The sequence below is a fragment of the Pan paniscus genome, chromosome 16, assembly GCF_029289425.2.
Source record: "Pan paniscus chromosome 16, NHGRI_mPanPan1-v2.0_pri, whole genome shotgun sequence".
Lineage (NCBI taxonomy): Eukaryota > Metazoa > Chordata > Mammalia > Primates > Hominidae > Pan > Pan paniscus.
This window is the reverse complement of record NC_073265.2, coordinates 67,404,803-67,431,626: the sequence shown is the minus strand read 5'-3', so window position 1 is coordinate 67,431,626 and position 26,824 is coordinate 67,404,803. Positions and strand designations below refer to the sequence as shown.

General features: G+C 52.0%; 1 protein-coding gene across 1 annotated transcript in view; it reads left to right on the top strand.

The window, feature by feature from the left end:
• The window catches only part of ACSBG1 (acyl-CoA synthetase bubblegum family member 1), a 66,977-nt gene that overhangs the window by 18,531 nt on the left and 21,622 nt on the right, over positions 1–26,824 (top strand). Inside the window, exons 2-5 of the mRNA XM_003813803.6 lie at positions 9,729–9,829; positions 23,106–23,326; positions 23,812–23,900; positions 24,206–24,326. Of these exons, the coding sequence (XP_003813851.1) occupies positions 9,729–9,829; positions 23,106–23,326; positions 23,812–23,900; positions 24,206–24,326 (532 nt within the window). The remainder of the gene's footprint in view (positions 1–9,728; positions 9,830–23,105; positions 23,327–23,811; positions 23,901–24,205; positions 24,327–26,824) is intronic.

Here is a 26,824-nt window from a genome sequence, read left to right as displayed (position 1 = left end):
CCAGCACTTTTGGGAGGCCGAGGCAGGCAGATCACGAGGTCGGGAGTACGAGACCAGCCTGACCAACGTGGTGAAACCCCGTCTCTACTAAAAATACAAAAATTAGCCGGGTGTGGTGGCATGTGCCTGTAATCCCAGCTACTCGGGGAGCTGAGGCAGGAGAATCGCTTGAACCCAGGAGGCAGTGGTTGCAGTGAGCCGAGATCGCACCACTGCACTCCAGCCTGGGCGACAGAGTGAAGACTCCATCTCAAAAAAAAAAAATTTTTTTTCCAAAAGGGTCTGATGATGAATGGTTGGATGCAGGGGTTTAGAGGACCCTGAAGTGCCTCACTCTCTGTACCTCCCTATTCTTTGTCCCTATCCTGCTCCACCCCAGTCACCCAACAGGCCTGAGACTATTCGGTATGGCTGGCTTGTTAGGAGCATAAACTCTGGAACCCACTTGCCCAAGTATATATTGTGACTCTGCTAACCAAAGGACCTTGTCAATTTCCATAATTTCTCTGTATCTCAGTTTCCTCATCTGTAAAGTGAGGGTGGTAATAGTACCTCATTGGGCTGTTACGAAGATTGCATGTGTAAGGTGCATAAAACATTGTCTGAGACGCAGTGCTGGGTATGTGTTAGTTACTAGCTAGTACTGAGATTATTCCTGTCTGGTTTTCTTCTGCATCCTTGGGCCTGGGGGGCCTGGCAGCACCCAACTTTGCAGCCTTGTCCCTACCTGATGCAGCAGAATTCCAGCCCAGAGCCCTAGATGACCAGTCACAGATAGAAAATGAGAAGGCCCTTTATCTGTGATATCTGAGGAAACAGAGTCCCAGAATGAACCAGGGACTTGCCCAAGGTCACAAAACTGAAACAGAGCCTGGGCTAGAAGCCAGATGTTCTGGTGCCCAGAGAACTTTGTCTTGGGTACGGCCAGGCTGCTTGCCAACTCCTTTAGGGCTTTGGAGTGGAACTTGATGTCTGACACATTTATTTGTATACAGCAGGCTGTGGGATTTGGCATGACAGAGTTGGACACTATGAGCACTGCCAACTGGGTAAGAAGTGAGCTGGCTGGGCTGCCCCACCCACCCAGGCAGGAGCCAAGGTGGAGCTGAGATGAGCCTTGGGGGTTGAGGCCTCTCAGCAAACACACTTCCTTTGGGGTCTTGGGCTGGGGGCTTCAGTCAGTCAAGGGCTCCAGGGTACCTGCTCCAAATATGTTCTTCCTAGTGGATTCTAGGGGGATATGTCTTAAACCACCCCTGCCCTCACCCTTTCTGAAAGATTATAGGTCCCTAGCGGATCTCTGCTCAGCCCAAAACCCCACCCGTGTGAGCTGGAAAACTGAGACTGGGGATGGTCCACAGTCCATGCCTATCACCTTGGCCTTGAGTCCTCTCCTCTGCGCTAGCCTCCCATGCTGTCTCGCATGAAATAATCAGACCTTTACTCCTTGCCAGCTTTCTTCCTTTAACATCATTATACCCCCTCCCCAAGCCTGGGCCCAGCAACCCTGCAAAGAATGCATCTTTGTTAATCGATCCCATCATCTCTAAATCTTCGAGGCAGGGACTGTGTCCATTTTTGTCACTTTACCCCCTCGTCCCATGCAACATCCGGCACAGAGGAGGTGCTAAATCAATACTCATAGAAGGAAGGAGGATCCTCAGGGAACTGTCAGTCACTGGGGCAGGAAGAAATCAATTCCAACTTTGGGAATGAGGACTTAATTCATATTTTTATTTCATGACAGTCCATTATGTTTTTTAAAAAAGCAATACCCAGTTTCTAAATGCTGAGTGCCTTGGGAGGAGATCAGCCAGGGCAGCTCCAGGAAGAAGCATGAGGGCTGAGGTCCCTCCCAGAGAAGGCGAGCTTTGAAGAGTGTCATAGGCGGCTCTACCACAGCAGGTCAGCTAGTGGGTTTTGTAAGGAGACGAAAGGGTAGATTACACATTTCCCAAGCCTTCCTGATCTTGGAATGATCCATGTGCTGGCATTATAACTGTTGAAGTTTCCTTCCTTCCTTCCTTCCATCCTTCCTTTCTCTCTTTCTTTCTTTCTTTCTTTCTTTCTTTCTTTCTTTCTTTCTTTCTTTCTTTCCTTCTTTCTTTCTTTCCTTCTTTCCTTCCTTCTTTTTCTTTTCCCTTCCCTTCCCTTCTTTTCTTTTTTCTTTTCTTTCTTTTTCGAAGTTTTGCTCTTGTTGCCCAGGCTGGAGTGCAATGGCACAATCTCGGCTCACTGGAACCTCTGCCTCCCAGGTTCAAACAATTCTCCTGCCTCAGCCTCCCAAGTAGCTGGGATTACAGGCATGCATCACCACGCCCAGCTAATTTTGCATTTTTAGTAGAGACGGGGTTTCACCATGTTGGCCAGGCTGGTCTTGAACTCTTGACCTCAGGTGATCCACCCGCCTCGGCCTCCCAAAGTGTTGGGATTACAGGCATGAGCCACCATGCCTGGCCACTGTTGAGGTTTTCAAACCTCATCAATTTGGACACTGCATCCAGAGCTAGCCTTGAAGGACATTTGAGGACATTTCTATTGTCATTCTCTACCAACGTCAAGTATCAGTGACAATTCCATTCATTAACATCATGACTCAGCCCTCACCAGAAGAGGGAGGAGGAGAAGAGAAACAAGTTCATCTTTAGCTCTTCAGGACAAAGGAGAGGTCTGAATTCCTTTCTGGGATTCACTAGGATTGGGGTCGTTAATATAGCATGGGCTTCCAAAGTCCTGTGAGAACAAAAAACAGCAAGAGAGCATTGGGGTGCAAAGTGCATTGATGGGGGTCTATGGGGGGGCTCCCAGCAGCTTCTCAAAAGGGGTCCTAACGCATCAGAGGCTCAGGACCAGTATTCGAGTCAAACTGTTAGGGTGTCCTGAAGTGTCAATAGGCAAGAATTGCTGAGATGTAATTGAAATTTGGTGAAGGGTAGAATTCTTTTGAAGTTAGAGTGCTGGCATTGACCTACCAGTTTAGGGTAACAATCTGACAATCGTTTGCCATCTGACTAGGTGGAGGACCTTGAACAACCCCTGTCCCAATTGCTGCCTCTGTGCCCTGCTCCTTGGCCTTAAAATTAGGGCTGAGGCTGGGCGCAGTGACTCACTCCTGTAATCCCAGCACTTTGGGAAGCTGAGGCAGGCAGATTTCTTGAGGTCAGGAGTTCAAGACCAGCCTAGCCACCATGGCCAAAACCCCATCTCTACTAAAAATACAAAAATTAGCCAAGTATGGTGGTGCACACCTATAATCCCAGCTACTCAGGAGGCTGAGGCAGGAGAATCACTTAAACCTGGGAGGTGGAGTTTGAAATAAGCCAAAATCGGGCCACTGCACTCCAGCCTGGGCAACAGAGTGAGACTTTGTCTCAAAAGATAATAATAATAATTAGGGCTTAAAATTTCCACCTAACACTAGCCAGGGCTGCCTCCATTTTTTCACCTCATCCAACCCTCACTCATGCCAGAGGCAATTTGGAATTTGGGAGTTGTAGCTTGCAGGTAATAAAGATGAGGGAGTGTGTGAGCTCCCTAAGTGGGAGAGGGGGCTGAGAGGTGGGCAGATCACCAGGGACAGCCCCCAGGAAACTCCAGGAAGCAGGAAAATGCTGGTGGGGGCTGGCTGCTGCCACAGACCGGCTAGTCCCTGTAGTGAAGGAGGAGGTAGAGGGTGGAGGGGGTATTAGAAGGCACAGCGCAAGGTGCAGGGATATTTGTTACCATGGAACAGGGGCTCCTGTGGGAATGGGGGGAGCTGGGATGGTTGGCTGAGTTTTATGACATGCACATACTGGGTAAACCTTGTGTACATAGCATCTTGGCTTCAGAGCAGGCCGTGGAGACCCCTGTTCACAATGCTGGCTCTGTCTTTTGCTGCCTGGGCAACACTGAGCAAGTCTAGCGTTCTATCACCTCTTTTGGAAAATGCGACTACAGATAAAACCTACATTGCAGGGCCGTGGAGAGAATGGGAGAAGCCAACACAAAGCACTCGGCATAGTACATGTGCTTAGTAAAGAACCAAACCAAACAAAAAGACGAGCTTCTCGCCCAGCCCTGGGGGACCCAGTGGCAGGAACTGTCTCCCAAGGCTCTGCCAAGGATGACGGCCAAAAAACTGCCTCTCCTGCCGCCCACCCTTCTTATGTAAGAGCCACACAGGTGGGCAACTGGGTCCCGTGCCATATAGGTCAGAGGTATCTGGGGCTACACCTCAACAGCAGCCCTAGGGCAGGCTGGGGCGGGTCCCCACTCATGCCCAACCCCACTGCCTCATCACCCGGAACCTGGGGCATCCACAGCGACTGGCTCCCATACTCAGCATGCCTTAGCTGAGGGAGCAGAGGGGTTGCTGAGCCCTGTGCCTGCCAGGTGCAAGAAGGAGGAAGGTGAGAACCCTGGGGCAGCCAGACCCCCAGGCACACCCTCTACCGTGAGTCTCTATGGGGGTCTTCAGGCTGGGAATTGGCAATTAGGAGAGAGCTGCCAGAGGCCCAATCTTTGAAGTGAGGCAGTCCATGCAGACTAAAGAGAAGCAGGGGGCGTGGGGTCCGCCGCGCAGGGTGATGGGGAAGCTAGCGTGAATCGCCATTGCAGACTATATTGTTGCTATTGGGAGCATCAGGCTGTGCACAGGCCTGTGTGACTAGCACTGTGGGGTTTGGAGGAGGCATTGCTCTCCCTGTTTGGGGTTTTTAGGATATGGGGAACTAGTTAGGCAACACCTTCCATGGAGAACATTCTCCAGCCATTGGGGAGTCAGTTCTGCTTTGCCCGCTGAGCAGAGAGAGGTGGGAACTACCAGAAGTGATGGGGAGGCTGGTGAATGGTAGCCAGAAGTCTCTGCAAAGCAGGAGTCCTGGAGATTTGATTTATTTGCTCATCAGTTGCCTGTGGGGAATGGAGACCACAGCCCCAAGGCAGCCACCTCCTGCGAGGCATTCTCCATTGAATCTGAGGGTGTTTGGGCTTATGAGGCCATAAATTACAGCAGGGTGTCCCACCCCAGGAGCAGATGAGTCATAGCCAGGAAAAAGGGCAGCTGTCCCCTCGCCCAGCCAGGCTGCCAGCGGTGACTCACGCTGTATCTCTGTTGCAGGGCGGTCCGGTGGAGCCGGGCCTCTCTGGGGCTGCTGTGGCTCTCCCGGGGGGACTCCGTGACATGTTCTCTGAGGTTCTGGCTCTCTCCTGGGCGAGCTCACAGATTGCAGCCACCCCCCAGGCACCATGCCAGAGGTGCTCCTGCTCAGGTCTGCCAGCTCCATCCTGAGGACTGTGTAAGGAACAAGGAGCCCACCTTCCCCCGCCTCCCGCCCCTCAGCCAGTCTCCCAGGGAAAGTAGTTGGCACGCAACCTGGACCCCCAGACTTGGGTTTAGGGTTTTTTCATTCTGTTGGTCACCCTCTCAATCTTGCCAAGTTATCTTTTTCTTCTTGAGCCCCCAAAGATCCATGAAAGCTCATGCGTAATAATGATGAGAGCTGACTACGTACTAAGCACTTCTTATATATCACCTTCTCCTTGCAGTAGCCACAGGATACGGGCAGAAAACCGAGAGCCAGAGAGGAATCGTGACTCGGCCACATAGCTAGTAAAGTGAGTTGTGCCCAAGCAGGCAGACAGACTGGTGAACTTTGATGCTATCCTGTTTCAAGAAAGCATTCATTGAGCACCTACTTCATACACAACAGTGGCCTGGCTGCTGAAGGCTGAGTGAGAAGAAAGGGTAACAGAAATAAATAGGAAACGGATCCTCATCCATGAAGCGTTCACATGGGAAATGAGGGTCCTCCTCAATTTATGTGTCACACACATAGTGACAACTTGAGAAGGTTTAGGTCCAACCAACATGTACTGAGCTCCAACAGTGAGTACTCATGGCCAGAGGACAGAGCTGAATCAGAAGTGGCCCCAGCTGTCAAGCCATGTGTGACCATCAAAGCCCAAACCTGAGTATCCAAGGGCCATAGGGGTGAGACGGTGTTGGGGAAATCTAGGAGGGCTTCCTGCAGGAGGAGTTGAAGGAGGCTTGGGAGGTTCTGTGTGCAAATGGTTCCCATCAGCTCCTCTGGCAAGGTAGAAGGAGTAAGGAGACACCAATCCACCAAGAGATGGTTAAGAGAAAGGCGCAGTGCAGACGCTCCCAGGCTCCTCTGCCCCCCACACACATCTTATATCATATTTGCTCAAACACGCCCTTTGTTTTCTTGTTCCCATGCTGCTGGGTAGCTGCTGATAAAGTGTTTTTGTTTTCTGTGAAAGGAGAGCAAGGCAATGAGCTTAAAGTGTGCTTATGTGAGCTGAGGTCAGAGAATGAATCCTTGTTCTTGTCCTCAAACTCGAGTGAAAAGGGCCAACCTTGTAAGCTCTTCTTCCTCCTGGGAATTCAAAATGCAGACAGAAGCCAGTCAGCCTCCTCAGGCCGTTCTCCCACCATTATTGTCATTAATCATGTTAGATGACTTCTGCCAACCTCTGGAGTATTGCCTTCCAGAAGGAGCATAATTTTCCAGAATGACAGGAATAATACGTTAATCGCCTTCGGCGTGCTCATGATGATCACAATGACAGTAATATCAACTCACCTGTAGGATCATTTACAGCCACCTGTCCTTCCTGGAATAGCAGCAAGAATCAGGAGAAGGGCCCCAAATGCTTTTGAGGAGTCAAGACAGAGTAGGGGCGGCTTCCCAAACCTCAGCTTCTTTTCTTCAAAGAAAACATGATAGGTTCCATTGTGGAACTTGTCCCCCAATGTAACCTACAGTTCTAACGAGCTTGGCTGTTTTGTTTTCTATTCTGCTACAAAAAGAAATGGCAATGTAGGAGTGAGATGAATTGCTAGAAGCCAGCACACTGAAAGTAGCAAGAAGTGACTGCTAGTCACAGAGGAGAGGATTAAAAACTAAAAAATGGCCGAGCGTGGTGGCTTGCGCCTATAATCCCAGTACTTTAGGAGGCCAAGGCGGGAGGATCGCTTGAGCCCAGGAGTTGGAGACCAGGCCTGGCAACATAGCAAGACCCTGTCTCTACAAAAAATACAAAAATTAGCCAGGTTTTGTGGTGCGGGCCTGTAGTCCCAGCTACTCAGGAAGCTGAGATGAGAGGATTGCTTGAGCCTAGGAGTTTGAGGTTACAGTGATTGGTGATTGTGCCCCTGCACTCCAGCCTGGGTAACAGAGCAAGGCCCTGTCTGCAAAATATAAATAAATACATATATACAAAATAAAAACTGAAAGACGACCATTATGAACAACAACGAGTGTGAGACAGCACTCACAATGAGGAGAGGCAGATGGCCCGAGCAGTTTCACTTGTTTCTGTGTGACAAGTCAGGTCAGCAAAGCCTGTTACTGGTTATAACTCTGCGTGAGCAGGAAGTTACTGGAGGTTTAGCACATTCTATTTCGGATGACATCTCTTCAAAGGGACCACCTCTCAAAGCCCCTAGTAAGGAAAAGATCAGGCTTAATTCATTTGGAGAATTAGGTTTTGACATTCTCTTAATCATGCGCCCCAAATTCTGTAAGCATAGGGCATAGAGAGTTGAATCAGTGCCTTGAGCCAGCCACAGGGATAAGGAAGGTGTTCTTGTTAAACTGATGCTGGCAGAGGGCCAGGGTCCACCCTCTCATTGACAATGGTTGCTGGACAAGATCAGTGTCTGAGCAACAAGAAATTTGACACTGCACTGGGTGCTGCCTCTCCAGGAAAAGGCACCCACCCGCAGCAAGAAGGTGCTGCCAACAGCCTCATCGTCCCTATAAACAGAAGCTTCTAATCACGATAAGTACGCTTGACCCTTGGCTTCCTTTGGTGGCTGTCTTTTCATTTAGTCTTTGTGTAGCTATTTTAAAACCAGAACCAGTTTACACTAATTTTCTGTGGGGAGAGAAATGCTGCCCATACCTTTTGATTAGGAGGATTTAAAAACAGGTTTGTTTGTGAGGAAGCAGTTCAGATGGTGGGACATTACAGCCAAGGACAGCCTCCTGCCTGGCTAATGTGGAGTTGGCCGCCCAGCTGGTGATCTCAGAGGCTGATTAGAGCTGCTAACTCTAACCTGGGGTGCTGTCCACCGTCTTCTGAGAACACAGGCTGAGATGGGGCAGGGACATCAACCAAGTTCACAGTCTTCCCTAGATGATCACAGTGCAGGCCTCTGAGCCTAGCAGTGTACGTATCCCTCGTTTGCCGTCACTGCCTGAACCCAGAGCTCAGGGGCCATTTGGTAACATTGCGGCCCAAAGTGGAGGCAGCTTCTACCTGGCTATCCCTGAGAGCTGTAACCAAGGATCCAAAGTCAGTAGGACGAGTTCTGCAGCATTCACGCGCCTCTGTCTGCCCGGCACAGGAGGCCTCGCCCCGGAAGCACACGTTGCCATCTCTTCAGTTTTTCCACAACCTCCCTGGAGTGGGTCGCCATAGCAATGGAAGGGCTGCTCCAGGCCTGTGGCCCAGGCCTTGCTCACAAATTTCCCAAGAACGGCGCCACCTTGGTTCCCCAGTCATCCCCCTTCTCCCCGTCCCCCTCCCTTCATAACCTTCTGATATCTTTTGCTTTAAAACCTATCTCAGGTTCTTAAACAGATGGCTGCCAGGTGGGCCTAGGTGTGTTCACAAACTTAGTTTTGTTCGGAACCTGCAGTGCCGACAAGGAGTGAGGCTGAATGTGAGAAGCAGGTAATTGGCCCAGCTTCCTGGGAACTGGGCAGGGATGGGGCTAGCCCCACCCTGACTGACAGACAGGGCTCCCTGGAGCCAGGGTCCTACCCTCAGGGACACCATGACCAGCTGCACAGGTTGCATGCTGCACAACTCCAGCGGATTCTGTTTACGTAGTTGTTGACTGTGAAATGTGTCTCTGGAGTTCTATAATCCTGCTGCAGTCCTAAAGTGTGTACTGAAATCCAGCTGCTCAGCCATCTAGGAGGTTGAGGTCTGGCCAGGTGAACCCTGAGGAAAAATGGTGCTGAAGGGCAGTCAGGCTGAAAGGATAATGAAAGCCCAGAAACCCATGAAACTCGGGTTGGCCAGAAGGGGAGACCCTTTAGCCAGGGTCACCGAGCCTGGGAGGCGAGGGGGATCTGGGTCAGGCCCTGGGCCTCAGGTCTCCCTGGACCCGTCTATGTCTGTCTTCTCCATGGAGTGAACAGACATGGGGTGCACGGTGCACCCACAAGCACATGGAAGAGGGGAGGCCCTCACTGGGGGGCCGGAATAGGACCCCTGAGAGCCCTATGAGTACCTGCAGCTCCACTCAGTTTCTGGGCATGGCTGGGGACTGGTGGGTACAGGGAGTGACAGATGGGGGAACCCCCGCCCCAAAAGTCTGCCCTCTCCAGGAGTGGTGTTCAGAATCCTCCAGTGCGGACCTTAGCCCCGTCCTCATCCAGGTGGGGACGCTGAGACCCCGAGAGAGGCATGAACTTGCCCAGGGTCACACCACAAAGTAGAGCACAGAAGGCCTTGAATTCCCTTTCTCCTGAGCCCTTAGAGCCTGGAGGGAGGCTGGGTGGGGGCAGGGTCAGCCCCTACAACTACTGAGGTCTTGTCCCCTGACTCCCACTGGGGTCTCCTCTGTGGATGGCCCCAGTATTTGCAGGAGACAGAGGTGCCAGTGTCCCCCTGGGGATGCTGAGATGTGTGCCAGGCCGGAGTCCCTAAGCCTAGGCCGGTCCCCCACGTTCTAATGAATGTTTTTCCTGGTCCCCTCACCACCCCAGCTCACTGACTGACAGGCAGCCACTCTCCAAAGAGTCCCTGAACCATGCTCTCGAGCTCTCAGTGCCAGAGAAGGTGAATAATGCCCAGTGGGATGCTCCAGGTAAGCCAGCTGGTGGTGATAGGGTGGGGCAGGGTGGGAAACTGTGCTGTGCTGGGTGTGCTGGAGGGGTGGGTGGTGTGGGGGACCACCACACAGAACTGCGGGAAGGAGCAGCTGGGGATCTTGCTGGTTCCACGCTCCCAGGGACCCCACCAAGCCCCTTCCTTCTTCATGGCTGCCATCAGGGCCAGGCGTGATGGAAAGGAATGAGGGATGGGGAGATTTCTTCTTCAAGAAAGTTGGGAAGAAGAGAGGCCAGAGATAGAGAGACAGGTAGGACATCATCTGGGCCCAGGCCTTGGGAACTTGGGGCTCCAGCAAAGGGTTGCTGAGGGACAGGAGAAAGCCCAGATAAGCAATGCCTTGGGATTTTTGGCCTGGTTAACTGGGGCAAGGGGCAGGCAGACGGGTGCAGGCTAGAAAGGTTTGTTTTGGAGGCTTGAAACATTACATGTTATCTTCTTGATCTCCACCATCAAATAATTGTGCCTTAAGGAAGGCAGAGTTATTTACTCTGACTCTGAAGAGTCATCAAAATGATAATAATAATAATAATAATAATACAGCTTTTGTGCACTTTTATTGGCTGCACAACAACATTGTAGCAACAACAGAAATTTAAAAACAAAAAGAAAACAAGATACCCAGCACAGAGGGTCACTGCTGCCAGACCAGCTGCCGCTCTCCCAGGCCGAGTGTCTTGGGTGGCTTTGGCAGGGATCTGGCCTGAGCTGTGGGGGTGGGTATTTCCTCTCATGCCCCCTGCCCTCGCCTCAGAGATAAAGGAGAAGGGACTGGGCCAAGAAGAGGACCAACTGGTTTCTGAGAATGGTTTGAAAGACACCGGAGAGAGGCCAGGAACAGGGACAGCTTGGTCCCGGGAGCCTCCCACGTTCATCCTCCCAGGATTCCAAGGCATCTTGCTGACTTGCTGAGCCACCTGGGGCAGGTCCCACCAACTCACTTAGGCTCAGACACCCCAGACTTTATAATCCCTTCTCTGGGGTGCTCAAAGAGCAGGTGTTGGCACCAGGGGCCTGGGCCACAGCAAAACCCTGGAGCTCAGCAAGTCCTGAGTATGAGTGATGGCACAGGCATTCCTGCAATTCGAGGGGCAGGAAGGGAGCCAGTTGGGGGGGAGGCTCCGTGTCCCTTGGAGCCCCAGAAAAGCATCTGGCATCCCGAGGGAGAAACACATAATCCCCAGCCCTGCGGGCCTCAGTGGCTTCATCTGAATGGCTGTCGTCTGGCAGCCGTGCAGCAGTAGACACGCAGCATGGGCAGGTTTTAAACAAGCAGGGTAGGGAGTCCCAGGGAGGGTCCCTTCAGACAGGGGCCAGATGAGGGACAGGGAGAAGGCCCTGAGTTTAATGGCGAGGCAGGGCCTGGGTGGGCAACTGTAAGGGAGGTGACAAGGCCATCACGATCTAGTGTATCAGGACTTTGGGAAACTGGCAGGGACAGCCAAGGTGGGCGTGCCCCAGGATCCTCCACCCTGTGCACTGGGCTGTGAAGGAGACTGAGACGGACAATCTTCTTTCCTGCCCTCAAAGAACCCCCAGTCTGAGGGCAGACAGGTCCTCTGTAAAGGGCAGGGACAGGCTGAGGAAGGAGGGCTGCTCTCTGGGAGCTGTGGGGGCAAGGTGGGCCTCTTGCATTAGAAGGACCTGTGGCTGTCCTCAGAACCTCAAGCTCCCTCTAGGCCTAGAGGTCTGGACTGAGTGCTCTGCCCTTGGGAGTTCAGCTTCCAGGGCTGGTGACAAAGAGAAAGGGGCGGTTTGGGAGGGGCTAAGGAGGCACCATGGTTGTCAGCAGGCGCCCAGAGCGGAGGCCACCGAGGGACCCCAGGTGCTTCCCAGGGCAGTGCTAAGCAGGCATCATGGGCTCCCACAGACCTGGCTCGGGGGCCATGCTCTGCCCAGCACCCTGTCCTGCAGCCCTGGTGTCCTTGGGGGTGGAGGGGGAGCCTCTGCACTACAGCGTGGGTGAGTTCCAGATTCTCATGGATGGCGTGTCCACCGCGTGCCAGGCCTGGAGCGGAGCTTGGACTCTTTCTCATTGACTCCCTAGAAGCTTGGGAGCCCTGGGCTCTAGTCTCTGTACAAGAAGGGGGATTGGGGCTGGCACAGATTGGGAGGGGTCTTGAAGCTGCCCTTTCACAAAGCATTTTCGATAAGATTGGGAAAAGCCAACTATCCCTATCAAAGACTGCTGGGGAGGAGGGATTCGTGGGATTAGGAGAGCTGAAAGTCCTCCTTCCTCACACAGTTGTGCCCTGAATAGAAGAATCAAGCCCTGTGCTAAGGGACTTTCTTGTATTCTTTCCTTTTATCTTCATATCAGCAGCAGGGAAAGCAAATCTATCACTCCTATTTGGTAGAGGAAATGGAGCTCAGAGAGGGTTAGTGATTTTCTCAGAGTCACACAGCTGGTAAGAGGTGGAACTCTTAACTGGCCACACTGCCTCTTTGGGACCTATATAGCATCATGCAGTCTGGTCTTCCAGGTCTGGCCCCCACAAGTCTGGCCAGCCCCTGCCTCCCTTTCATCTAACTGCAGACCCTGGCAGCCCCTCTGGGGAGCTCTTTGAGTCTTGTACACAGGAATCAGGGTTCACTCTGGAGCCCTCGGAGGCTCCCAGATCTCTTTGAGGTCCCAAAAAGTTTGAGGTCCTGAGCTCTGGTCCCCAGGCTAAGCTCTGAGCTCTCCAGATGGCTGTACTCCCAGGGAGCAGCTGTGTGAAGTCAGGCCACCGAGACACTGGAATCTGACCTTCACACAAAGGCAGCCTTGTACTGGGCCCTGGAGACACATTACTTTTTACTTTCTAGGCCTTTCTAGATAGAGCTTGAAGCCCAGCAGGAGAAGGGCAGCATCGAGACCACAGAGAGGGGAGGGCACCCGGGGTGAGCAGCTGCTGGGGATGAAACTGCTGGAGGTGCTGGCCAGGGCTGGCTCCCCACCCGCTTTCTCCCTAGGAAACTCCCACACCCACTAAGGAGCTTTTGCAATTGGGAAGCTAGGTGCTCAGCCCCACTTGTCTCCAGTCCAGTGAAGCCCTTTGTGGGTCAAGGGATTTGCTGGGCCTCCCTCGGTTCGTCACTCCCACCCTTCCCAAATGTTGCAAGGGGTGGTGTTTCAGGCTGGAGCTATGAGCTAGGGAGCCAGAAAGAGGCCTGATACAATGCTTGTCCTCAAGAAGCTCACAGTTTGAGGCCGGGTAGCAGGAGGAGGCCGTTGGGATAGTGGAAGGCAAGAGGACCTGCCTGTCCCCGCAGCCTCCGATGGGGGCCGGCAGGAAAGGCTTTCCAAGGGTCAGGAAATGAGTGCCAGTGATTCCTTCTCCATGATATGGAAACAGGTAATCCCGGCCCTGCCAGCCAAAATGAGTGGAACCTCTGGGGGTCCTCAGAGAAACATTTTCCGCAGGGGTCAAGGCACCCACCCAGCCCCTGCCTGGACAGCCTCAGACACTGCCTGGGTGTCCCCTCCTAGGACCCTGCCATGTGGGGTAGGTCTGGGGCAGGCCAGCCCAGGGCTTCTGGCTGGGATGCCTGGGTTCTTGCTCAGACCCGGCTTCTCTCCAGCGGATGGAGACCCAGCCTGAGGTCTCCTGCACATCTACTGAGCATGCTCACCTTTACAGGGGCAGGTAAAGCCCATCTCAGGTCCCTTACCCCGGTGGTCCAGGCCTGGACAAGTGGAATCCTAGAGGCAATTTTAAAAAGCTAAAACAATGACTATGGAGAAGCGTATAGAGAACATCTTGTCTACCCCAATTGTAATTCAGATGGGGAAACTGAGGCCCAGGGTCATTCTGCTGTGGTGGCCAGAACTCAGAGCTCTTCAGTCCCCATTGAGAAGGCCGGGAGTGGCAGCTGCAGGGGCCCTCTCCCCTCGGACACAGAGGAACTACTGAACAGCTGACAGACCCTTCTGTGCTAGGTCTTGTTCTTATCTCTCTTCATGTCCTGGGGCCAATGTGGCCTCTTCCTCTTCTGTATCCCTGAGAGTGCCTTGCATTGGGCTGGCCCTCAGCACAGGGTCCCGTGTTGGAGAGAGGGGCCCTCCTGGGGCTGGTTCCTGCCTGGCCTTTGGAGGAGGGCCTCTGGGGTCAGTGCCCTGCAGGACCGTTCTTGGAGAGAGATCTGTCCTAGGCCTGAGACCCATCTCTTCCTCAACACCAGTTATTCCTTCATCTGCACAAGAAGCTACTTTCCTGCAGCCTTTCCCACAGACCACGGAAAACAGCCCCAGCCTCCCGCTCTCTGCTCTTGTGTTGTTTTCCTTCCTGGCTAATTGAGTGACTGCCTTTGCTCTTCAGACGCCTTTATTCCAGAACCCCAGAGAACACAGCTCCCTGCCTGCCCAGTGGCCCCCAGCATAAAGGGTGGATTGATAAGATACAAGCCAGGGTCAGGCCAAGACAAGTGGCAGAGGGAGGAAGCGGCAGAGGGAGAGGGAGGCGGCAGAGAGTGCCAACCTTGCCTGGGAAAGCCTACCCCCAGCTCTCAGCTGACTTGGCACTTGGTGGGCGGGCAGTGTGCTGGTGGTGCTGCATTGGCAGCAGGCAGTGAGCTTTCTGGGTTCTCCACTGCGCTCTAGATCTAGTCGTTGGTTGCCTTTTGGAGTCAGCTCCTGTTGGGATCTGGGTGCCTTGCTGGGCAACAGAGACCTTGATTGTGTCCTGGCCCCGTTCTTGGCTGTTACTACAGCAGTGATCTTAGTTTGGGCATGGGACAGAGTTGATGGTTGCAGTGATCTTAGTTTGGGCATGGGACAGAGCTGATGGTTGTGCCCTGTTGGTGGAGCACAAAGGGGAGATGAGGACTACTTTAAGGACTGGCAGTCATCCTGATTTCCTAAGTCTCTCGATACAGATCTTTTCAGTGTGGTCTATGCATTTCTGTATGCCCTTTTTGCTCCCCTTTTCACTTGATGTTATACTGTGAACATTTCCATATGTCATTAAATATTCTTTTTGTACTTTATTTTAATGGCTGCATGGGAATCCATGATACGGCTCTACCATAATGAACTGAATAAGAGACCAGTCCCCTGTTGGACATTCGGGTTGTTTCCAATGGCTTTGCTAATAGACACGTTGCTGTATGGATATCCATCTCCACATTCTCGCTGTACATGTCTCTGATTGATTCCCTTGAGTAACTTCCAGAAAGTATGATTGCTAAGTGCAAGGATGTTTCTGTTTCAAGCCTTTGGATATATATTGCCAGTTGCCCCCAACAAAGCTGTACCAGTTCATGTTCTGCACTGCACTGCACCTTCCAGACAGTGGATATTGTCTGTTTGCCTGATTGTATTTTTGCTGCTTCAAGTTCTTTCCTTTTAGGAGAAACCTAGGGAGAGAGGGAGGTTAGGAGATGAGTTCAGATGGCTTCAGGAGATGTGGGTTATTGTGAGGAAAGGCAGGGAAGAAAAGAAGCTTAGAAAGAGGCTAGGAGGAGGCCGGGAGTGGTGGCTCACGCCTGTAATCCCACCACTTTGGGAGGCTGAGGTGGGCAGATCATGAGGTCAGGAGATCGAGACCAGCCTGGCCAACATGATGATACCCTGTCTCTACTAAAATACAAAAAATTAGCTGGGCGTGGTGTCACGCACCTGTAGTCCCAGCTACTCGGGAGGCTGAGGCGGGGGAATCGCTTGAACCCAGGAGGCAGGGGTTGCAGTGAGCCGAGATAGTGCCACGGCACTCCAGCCTGGCGACAGAGCAAGACTCTGTCTCAAATAGTAATAATAATAATAATAATAGGAAAGAACATAAAAGAAAAAAGAAAAAGTCTAGCAGGGAATGGGAAGAATGGACCTTCCTGGCTCCCTGCTCAGGTGACAACCAGCATTGCTGCAATTCAGTTTCTCCCTGCCCTGCTGCCACCACCTGCTTCTGTGCACTCCACTCACTATGCTGTGACTTCCACCACCCCATTGTCTCAGCTCAGCCATCCTGATCTCTGCAAGTGGCTTCCAAACTCTGCAGGAGAGAGACTCTAATTTTCTGTCACCACCTACAGGGAGCACTCCCACTGAGCAGTGCTCCTGCACAGCAACCTCATGAGCCTCTGGCCAGGGCTTGCAGCTCCGGTCTCATGCATGTGGTCGGAGTCGCAGGGCCAATGTCCAAGGCTCAACAGCTGTGGGCAACCCCTTCTGACCGTTCTGCCTTGCATTTGGCACACCTTGCCAGTAGCTAAAACCCAGGCCCAGCCCTTCTAACTCATTGTCCAGAGACTTCTTCTTCTATAGAGAGGGAGATTGGCAGAGGACACGGTGTGAGCAGAGCCCACAGGTGGGAACACATGGACATGAGAAGAAGGGGGAGGATTGCACACCCCAGGCTAGAAGATGCATCTGTCTTCCCTTCTTTCAGCTCTGAAGGGCAGGAGTGAGCTTGGCAGCTGGCACCCAAGGCTGAGGCCACTGAGCTGTGGTGGGCCCAGGTCAGAAGGACAATGAGCAGGGCAGGCCCTACCTAAGTCTCTCAGGGGTGCAAGATGGGAAAGGAGGCTGGCGTGTCCTGCTTGGGTAGATACCCGCTCTGTGAGCCTGTCTCTGTGCTTAAGCACAATGTGTCCTGTGTCCTCATTGGCCTCCCTGGGGGGCAAGGGTGAGGTGGGGGAGAGATGAAGGCCTGAGTCCTCTGGACACACAGTCACTGGGTCTCCAGCCCTCCTGGGACTAGGGTGGGGCAGAGTTCAGCTCATTCTTCCCCAAAGAAGAGGCCCCTGGCCTCTGCTGGAGGCCGGGTTGCTGCTGGTAGCCAGGACCCAGAGAGGAGGGAATCTGACTTCCAGAGCTCCAGGTTGGTGGGAGAGGCAGCCCTGACCATGACCCCATTCTCCATTAGGCTCAGGATGGGAGTCTTTAGTGAGGAGGCACCACGTGGTCCTTGAAGAGCGGTAAAGTGTGGGCATGTGATGGAGGGAAGGGCATTGCAGGCAAAGTCACAGCACAGGCAAAGGCACAGAGACGGGGAACCAAAGGGAACTGGGAGCAGTTCAGGTTGGCTGTAAGGAAAGGTGTGTGTTGAGGCTGGGAAAGGTAAGCGAGCCCCTTGGGGAGGGCCTGCCTTAGAAGCCCTGGTATAGACGTCTCCCTGTGGTCAATGAGAGCCATCGGGGGCTTTTGAGCAGGTCAGACCTGGATTTAGCAAGGTCACTCTGGGAGTCTCAGGAGTGTGGGAAAAGGCCGGTGGCTGGAGGTCATGGCTGCCCAAGGTCACCCAGCCTGAACCTGTCACAGGACTTGGCGGGAGGCATGATAGTCCTTTCCCAGAGGAGATGGGAGATGTGGTGCCGGGGTCTTCCTTGAAGTTCACCGTGAGAGGCAGCACCCCTGTGGGAACAGCAGACTTGGGTATGGAACCGTGGGGGTTTGGATGCCAGCTCTGCCACTCAACTCTTTAGTTGGGAGGTGACAGTGGTGATGGGCAAAGAATGGCATAGCACATGGCAGGGGCTCAGTAAGCAGTAAGCAAGAGATGATCGGGGCCTCAGCGAGGGCAGGGGCAGCCTCCTTCCCACCAGAATCTCCTCTTCCAGCTGGTCTAGGGGCTCAGACAGGTCCTGCTGGCCCAGCTGAGCTTGTGCAGAGAAAGGGCTGGGTCATGCAGCTGGCCAGGAGGCCTTGTCACCCTTCCCAAGGGTGACAAGGGGTCCTCCAGGGCTAGGGCTCTTGTCCCTGTCATGAAACAGCTGGACTAATAGGAGACTGACCTTGCAGACCTATGAACCTTCCTTCCCTTCCCATGCCTCATTCCCTCCTTCCAGGAAGGATATGAGATGACCTGACACAAAAGCACAGGCTCCATGGAAGAGGAAACAGGAAAAAGACAGAACCATGTAGCTGATGGGAGAGGAGAAATTAGGTGAAGAATTCTGTCCAAAATGTCCATCAAGATTTTAAACACTCTTTTCTCGTGATCCGGTAAACCTCCTTCTAATAATCTAAACCGAGAAGGAGGGCTGGAGGCTGGATACCACTTGAGCGTCCTTCAGTGGAGAGTGGCGGAGTAAATTATGAGAGGGCCCAACCATGGAGTACAACGCAGCCACACAGCATGCACACAATGAGGCAGGCATGTTAATATCACCAACGTTAAAGATGGATGATTTGGCTAATGGCTAGGTTTGATTTGATTCATATGATTTAAAACATATATTTGGCTGGACGCAGTGGCTCACACCTGTAATCCCAGCACTTTGGGAGGTCAAGGTAGGAGGATTGCTTGAGACCAGGAGTTCAAGACCAGCCTGGGCAACATAGCAAGACCTTGTCTCTACTAGGAAAAAAAAAAAAAAAAAAAGCTGGGAATGGTGGCATGCACCTATGGTCCCCGTTACTTTGTGGAATGGCTAAATTGATCTAATTAGCATATGCGTTACTTTATATACTTCACACACCTGGATAAATTTTTGTAGAGATAAGATCTACTTTTTGTAGAGACAAGGTCTCTCTATTGTTCAAGCTGTCTGCAACTTTTGGCCTCAAGCAATCCTGCCTTGGCCTCCCAAAGTGCTGTGATTACAAGCGTGAGCCACTGCACTTGGCCTGTAGTTTTTTGCATAATAGAAAAATATGGCCAGGCACAGTGGCTCATGCCTGTAATCCTAGCACTTTGGGAGGCCAAGGCTGGAGGATCGTTTGAACTCAGGAGTTCGATACCAGCCTGGGCAACATGGCTAACCCCCCCGTCTCTACCAAAAATACAAAAAAAATTAGCTGGGCTTAGTGCTGTGCACCTGTGGTCTCAGCTACTCAGGAGGCTGAGACTGGAGGATCTTTTGAGCCCTGGGTGACAGAATGAGACCCTGTCTCAAAAAAAGAAGGAAGGAAGGAAGGAAAAAGAAAGAAAGAAAAGAAAAGAAAAAAGAAAAATATTGCGCTGTTCCATGTCTCTCTAAAAAGCAGAGAAACAAAAGGTGGACTCCAAGGGCCATGTGTCTAAAGGAAAATGAGAGGGAGCTCATTTCTTCCTGGAAAAGAAGACTGCCTCTGGTTTCATTTGCAAATCCTGGGCCACTTCATTCATTTATTATGTATTACTATACATTATTTACTATGATGCTGATACACTACCCGCCTGGTCCCATGAGCATTTTGGGTTTGCTACCTGTGATTAATACATTAATAAGATGATCTCTCTCCCCTGCCACCTTATTTTTCATAAAAAGCAATTGCAACAACAAAATAAAACCTAAGTCCTTGTATGAATATTTGTAGAAAGAGGGCCTATCACTTTTTCTGTCATAGACTGCTAAATTGTTTCATATTTCTTGGAACAAGTATGCATATTTTTGTCATTAAAAAGAGATTATAGGCCAGGCATGGTGGCTTATGCCTGTAATCCCAGCACTTTGGGAGGCCGAGGCAGGCAGATCACCTGAGGTCAGGAGTTCAAGACCAGCCTGGCCAACATGGCGAAATGCCATCTCTACTAAAAAATGCAAAAATTAGCCAGGCATGGTGGCGGGCACCTGTAATCCCAGCTACTTGGGAGGCTGAGGCAGGAGAATCACTTGAACCCAGGAGGCAGAGGTTGCAGTGAGCCAAGATCGTGCCACTGCATTCCAGCCTGGGTGACAGAGTGAGACTTTGTCTCAAAAACAAAAAAAGAGATTATAGTGGCTGGGCACGGTGGCTCACGCCTGTAATCCCGGCACTTTGGGAGGCCAAGGCGGGTCAATCACTTGAGGCCAGGAGTTCGAGACCAGCCTGGCCAACACAGTGAAACCCTGTCTCCACCAAAAAATACAAAAAAAATTAGCCAGACATGGTGGTGCATGCCTGTAGTCCCAGCTACTCGGGAGGCTGAGACAGAAGAATTGCTTGAACCCAGGAGGTGGAGGTTGCAAGGAGCCGAGATCGCACCACTGCACTCCAGCCTGGGCAATATAGTGAGTGAGACTCCATGTCAAAAAAAAAAAAAAAAAAGGAAAGAGAAAAGAGATTATAAATGCTCAAGTTAAAACGTTTGGCTTGGAGATCCCAAGACTCACCTCTGCTCTTCTTGGCAACCTGGGTGAACAGGTGAATACAGAGGAGCGTGAGCTTCTAGATGTGCCCACGGGAGAAAGTCACCTTTTCTGTAGTCCAGGCCTAGGAGGAATCTGTGCCAGGGGAGGGAAGAGAACTAATAACCACTGAGAGGCAACTGGATGCCAGGCCCTGGGCGTGCTCTGAGGGCCATTGCACAGGATTCTTGCACCACTTTGTGGGGGGTCAACATTCTCTTTTTTTTTTTTTTTTTTTTGAAGACAGAGTCTTGCTCTATCGCCCAGGCTGGAGGGCAGTGGTGCGATCTCAGCTCACTGCAACCTCCACCTCCCGGGTTCAAGCAATTCTCATGCCTCAGCTTCCCAAGTAGTTGGGATTACAGATGTGCACCACCACGACCAGCAAATTTTTGTATTTTTAGTAGAGACAGGGTTTCACCATGTTGCTCAGGCTGGTCTTTAACTCCCGGCCTCAAGTGATCCACCCACTTTGGCCTCCCAAAGTGCTAGGATTACAGGCGTAAGCCACCATGCGGGCCCTCTCTCTGTTTTTCTTAAGTAGCTTTATTGAGCTATAATTTATATGCCATGAAATTTACCCATTTTAAGTGCACAATTTGATTATTTTTAGCAAATTTACAGAGTTGCAAAACATCCCCACAATCCAATGTTGGGACATTTCCTTCACCCCAAAAAGATCTCTTGTGCCTATCCACGGTCACTCCCCACTCCCACCTCCAGCCCGGGGCAACCACTAATCTGCTTTCTATCTTTTCTGCCTTTCCTTTTTCGCACCTGGCTTCTTTCACTGAACATGTTTTTGAGTTTCATCCATGTTGTAGCCTCTATCAATACTTTATTCCTTTTTATATTTTTTAAATTTATTATTTAATTTGATTTAATTTTTTTTCTGAGGCTGGGTCTCACTCTGTTGTCCAGGCTGGAGTGCAGTGGTACAATCATGGCTCACTGCAGCCTTGACCTCCCATACTCAAACAATCCTCCCACCTCAGCCTCCCAAGTAGCTGGGAATACAGGCACACAACACCATGCCCTGCTCATTTTTTTTTTTTTTTAGAGATAGGGTCTCACTATGTTGCCCAGGCTGGTCTTGAACTCCTGGGCTCAAGTGATCCCCCGCCTCAGTCTCCTCACGTGTTTACAGGTGCGAGCCACTGCACCAGGCCACTTTGTTCCTTTTCAGAGCTGAATAGCATTCTACTCTCTGACCACATTTTGTTTTTCATTTACCAGTCAGTGGACATTTGGGTTGTTTCAATTTTTTGACTCATAAACAATGCTGTGAAGAACATCTGTGTGTAAGTCTTCGTGGGGACATGTGTTTTTATTTCTCTTGGGTAGATACCTAAGAGTGGAGTTGCTGGGTCGTACTGTAGTTTTATGTTTAACTCTTTAAGAAACTGCTAACCTGTTTTCCCACATGGCTGTCCCGTCTCATTCCCACCAGCACTGTATGAGGGCTTCTGTGTCCCCATGTCCTCATCAACCCCTCACATTTGCAGGTGATGAAGATGCAGCTGAGAGAATGGTTTGTTAGGTCAAACAGCACACAGAGGCAGAATTGAGGTTTTTGAACCCAGGTGTACCTGACTTTCTGGTCTGGGCATGGACTTTAGCAAAATGCAACAGGTAGAGGCTCTGAAGAGGCAGATCAGCGGGGTCCACCAGGCTAGCATCCCGGGATATGGGGCAAGGCTTGGAGAGGTCTGAGGAGTGATTGGACGGGGCCCTTGACTCACGCCACTACCTGAAGGCTCAGGGCTCCCTCATGGCCAGTGGCAGGGGCATCCATCCCAGAAGGTCTTGACCTCTGCCATACAGAGGCGCCAAGCACCTCTCTGGCACCCTCCCCTGCCCCGCCTGCATTTCCTGCAGGCTGCCATGTATCCCGTTTGGGTCTGGATATGTCCTTGTCATCCCTACTTCCGGCCCTCCACAGGAGGAGGAATGGGCTCTCCTGTCCCAGCCCCCAGATCTTTACCTCTTTCTGCCAACCTCAGAGTCTGCATGCAACCTAAGAGTGTCAAAGAGGAGGAACAAGCTCATCTAGTTCATTTGTCTGCCTCGGAAGGACCGGTGACAGGAGAATAGGCGAGGTGGGTCTGGCCAGCAGGTGGCAGGGCAGCCCCACCTGTCCTGGCCAGCCCTCATCCCTTCCCACCATCATCGTGGAACCACCACCCTTGCCCCAAGGAAAGGACGTCTCATGGGACCAAAGGGTCCAGACCACCCATCCAAGCTTCCTTTGCAAATTTGGAAAAAAGAGGAAGAAGGAAAATGTGCATTTATGGAGCACCAGCCATAGGTCAAAGCTTCTTCATATACACCCTTTCTCTTGATCCTCATGTCCACCCTGAGAACTGAGTCCTCATCTTTCCCCTGAAATTGACTCAGTGGTTCAGTGGCTTGTCCAAGTCTTGCATACTAAGTGGTAGACCTCTTAGTGGTCTACCATACTAAGTGTTCCCACCCACCATACACAGAGTAAGCCTCTGACTCTTAAAGGCAGGGTGGCACCCCAGACAATGTCCTAAGTGTGAGCTGTGGAATCAGGTACACCTGAGTTCAAATCCTGACCCTGCACTTCCTTGATGTGTGATCTTCGATAAATGACTGAACCTCTCTGAGCTGCAGCTGCCCCATCTGTGCAATGGAGCTCCCCAAACCCATGCTGTGAAGACTAAATGAGACACCTCATTTGTAGGGGGAGAATGAGCAAAGACTGTTGTTATTTCCTGAGACTGGGAGACTTCAGGCTGGAGAGCAGGGCTGATGGTTTTCAGTCTCCTCCAGACCCTCGGGAGGGTCGTTCTCTTTGGTGCTTTGACCTTCTGTCTAGCTGGATCTGTCCCCAACCTGTTCACAGGAGAGCAGGGAAAGACAGATACCCTGAAGGCACCTGGAGATCTGACAGTTCCACTGCCCAACCTTGGGAGGCAAATTCCAACTGGGATAAAAGAAGGAACAGAGTGTCTAGGACTTCCGTCTGTCCTCCAGTTATTTCCTCTCCTCTTCCTTGCTGCATCCCTAAACTTTGCTCTTCCTTCAAGGCTGAGTCAGACCTCCTCCTCTAGGCGGTCTCCCAGCCTACCCCAGTCTACCCCAGTCTACCCTGGCCTGCCAGCCTCAAGGCCGAGGACCCAAGGCATTGTCAGCACCAGAAGGGCTGCGAGCTCTGCCCAGGGCAGGACAAGTGTCCCCAGGCTGGCATGATCCAAGCTGTGGTCTCCCCCACCCCACAGAGGAGGCGCTGTGGACGACTCGGGCCGATGGGCGGGTGCGCCTGCGCATAGACCCCAGCTGCCCACAGCTTCCCTACACTGTGCATCGGATGTTCTACGAGGCCCTGGATAAGTATGGGGACCTCATCGCTTTGGGCTTCAAGCGCCAGGACAAGTGGGAACACATCTCCTACTCCCAATACTACCTGCTCGCCCGCAGAGCCGCCAAGGGCTTCCTGAAGGTAAGGGGGCCCCTCATGGCAAGGCCTTGCCCCTCCCCAGATGTGCCTCCCAGCTCTGGGCCTCACAGGCCTCCTCTCCAACTGCCCACTGGGCAAGGCTCTTAGGAACAATAACTGTAAAAGCTGTCATTGTGCGTGGGGCTGATACTCCATGCTGGGCCCCGTACTGAGCTTTTATTTGCTGAGCCCCTACCATGTGCCAAGCACTTGTTACTCACTTTTCATTTGTGATCACATTCAGGGCGGGCTGGAAGCCCAGTGTGCTGGGCTGAGGGGCCGGACAGACTCCCTGGGAAGGCCCTGGGAGGGGCAGTGAGGGCTGTTGAGTGACCAACCCCTTCTCCTCCAAGGGGATTCTCTGACTGAGGGGACCCTGGGAGGGTGGAGCCTGCAGGTCCCCTGCAGTCTGGGTGGGGGCTCTGAGAGGGGCATGAGGGTCCCAGTCCCTGCCCGGCTGACCTGGCCTGTCTGCCTTTGACCTGGAGCTCGGCCTGAAGCAGGCCCACAGTGTGGCCATCCTCGGCTTCAACTCCCCGGAGTGGTTCTTCTCGGCAGTGGGCACAGTATTTGCAGGGTGAGTGGCGGGGGCAGGGACGGGGTCTCCAGTGGGTTGGCAGTGGGCAGAGGGTAGGGGAGGGTCCTTATCTCTTTTTAGCAGCCCCCACCCACTCCCCACCATCCTGCCTCCTCCCTGGGGCCTTCTGGTGGACCTGCATCTGGCGCCCTCTCTGCAGGGGAGGAGGTGCTCAGGTGCCTTGGGAGCCCCTCCTGCCAGGCTATGGGAGCTCTCTGGGTCTGGGGGCTACAGATGTGGGGGTGGGGGAAGGGGGTGGCCCCTCTGCACCTCCCCTAAGGTGTATCTTCCTGGGTCTCCTACAGTGGCATCGTCACTGGCATCTACACCACCAGCTCCCCAGAGGCCTGCCAGTACATCGCTTATGACTGCTGCGCCAATGTCATCGTGGTCGACACGCAGAAGCAGCTGGAGAAGATCCTGAAGGTTTGGGGAAGAGGCAGTGGGCATGGGGTCAGACGCTGGGTATCCCCATGCACCTCCACTCCAACTCACACAGAACCTTCCTGCCCTCCATCCAGAGTGTCCTCATCCTCAACAGCAACCCTCTAACGCATACACAGCAAGCAAGGCAGGGCAACGGCTACTTACCCATTTGACAGGCAAGGAAATGGAGGCTCAAGGGACATGCCCCAGAAGTGGTGATAAGGCCTTGGGTAGGACTCCTGTCCAGCCACTGCCTTCCATGGCTTTCTCTTTGGGACAGGGTCTCCCCTAAGGGGAAGCAAGAGCTGTGGGGGCCGGGGTCCTCTGGCAGTGGAAGGGTTATGTGCAGGTGAGTGGCTTAGGGCTGTGACATCTTGAGCACTCAAGTCTAGGTGAGGAACAGGGTGATGGGGGGTGGTGAGGGCTGCCACAGGGTGGGGGTTGAGCCAAGTCAGACACAGTTTGGGCAGAGCAGGAGCTCAGAGTGCCTCTAGAGCCAGCGGGGGCTTTTCTGGAGCATTGATGATGCCTCCTGATCTAAGGCACACCCCTAACTGGCTCTGTCCCTGCATGCACCATACTGGGGTGTGGTGGCCTGGGGACACCTCTCTCTCCCAGCTGAACCCAACAGCCTTTAAGGCATTCAAGGGCTCCCTGCATCCCAAGGGAGGCCTCAGAGACTGACTTGTTGGCTTGCCTGTGATTCTGGAGATGTCACCTGGGCCACACCTTCCATCTGTGCCCGAGGGTGGGACAAATGGTCTCCAACCTTCCAAGACTATGCGATCTGGATCCCCAGAGGAGCCAGAGCAGGTGCCTATCCTCATTTCTAGTGGAGAAGTTTCCTGAAGCCTGAAAGAGAAAAGCAAGCGGGGCCAGTATCCTTGGGGGATACCAGCAGGGCAGCGCCAGAATCCTTGGGGGAGACCCAGGCTGCAGCCCAGACCCTTGAGGCAGAACCTCTTGGAGGGCATCCCCAAATCAGAGTGAGTTTGAAAATAGCCTCAGATGAGGCTGTGGGCAGCCCAGGCCAAGAACTTCTGGCTCACGGCAAAATAAAATGAAGCCCCGGGAAGACCTCAGAGCTGCCTGGCTAGACGTACAAAGGCCTCTGAGCAGGGTTTAAACCCAGAGGTGGTGTAGAGAAGTGGGTGAACACACACACTTGGGCTGGACCTGCCAGAGCTCAAATGCAGTGTGGCCTTGGGGAGGATGGTGACAGCTGCAGAGGTCACCTGGAAGGGCTGGTATGGGGGTAACTCTTAGACCAGTGTCTGACTCTTGGTGGGCACTTGTATTCATTTGCCAAGGCTGCTGGAAAAGGGTGGCTTCTGGGGTTGGCTGGCCATTTTTGTGTTCCTTGGCTTGTAGATGCATCACCCAGGCCTCTGCCTTCATCCTCTGCTGGCGTTCTCACAGTGTCTTCACGTCGTCGTCCTTCTGTGTCTGTCTCTGTGTCCAAATTTCCCATTTCTATAAGGACACCAGGAATATTGGATTTGAGCCCACCCTAATGACTTTGTTTTAACTTCATTACCTCCTTAAAGACCCTATTTCCACGTAAGGTCACACTTGGAGGTACCAGCTATGAGGACTTTGGCATATCTCTTTGCGGCGGGTTGTGGAGGGGGAGACAATTCAACCCATGGCAGACCATATAAGTGCTTTTAAATCATTATATCACCCCATAGGTGATACCATGTCCTTCATAATGCACCGCCTCAAGAGGCACATGATGGTAGGTGGTACTACTTTCAGTTATGTTGGGCTTCTTCACGACCACCTTCTCTTCTTCCACTGTGAAATTCCCCATCAACCTTTCTCCTGATGGTTTTAGCATCCCTTGATGATGTTTGCCTGAAATTAATTATTTTATTAGGGGTAGCAAAATGTTGAATTTCTAGTTCATTGGCTGGCATTCTCCAAAGAAAGAACTTTCCCTCATTACCTGGGGCTCTTTGGTACCTGAGACACTCTGTTTGTACAGAGTAGGTGTGATAGAATAATGATCAATTTTGGTGAATGTTCCATGCATATTTGAAAGAATGTGTACTCTGCAGTTGTTGGCTAGAAGGTTCTATAAATGTTCATTAAATCAAGTTGGTTGGTAGTATTTTAATGTTGTCTTCTGTATCTCTATTGATTTTCTGTCTTCTTGCTCTATCAAATACTAAGAAAGGGAATGTGGAAATCTCCAATTATTATGGTAGACATCTATTTTTCCTTCCGGTTCTATTAGGTTTTGCTTTATGTATTTTGGAGCTCTGTTATTAGGCATATACGTGTTTAGATTATTATGTTTTCTTGATAAATTAACCCTTGATCATTAAGAAATGTTCCTCCTTATCCCTGGTAATAATTCTTGTTCCAAAACTATTTTGCCTCAAATTAATATAGCCACTCCAGGTTTCTGATAATTAATGTTTGCATTATGTATTTTTGTGTTCTTTTAATTTTAACCTAGCTGTGTCTTTATATTTAAAGTGAGTTTCTTGTAG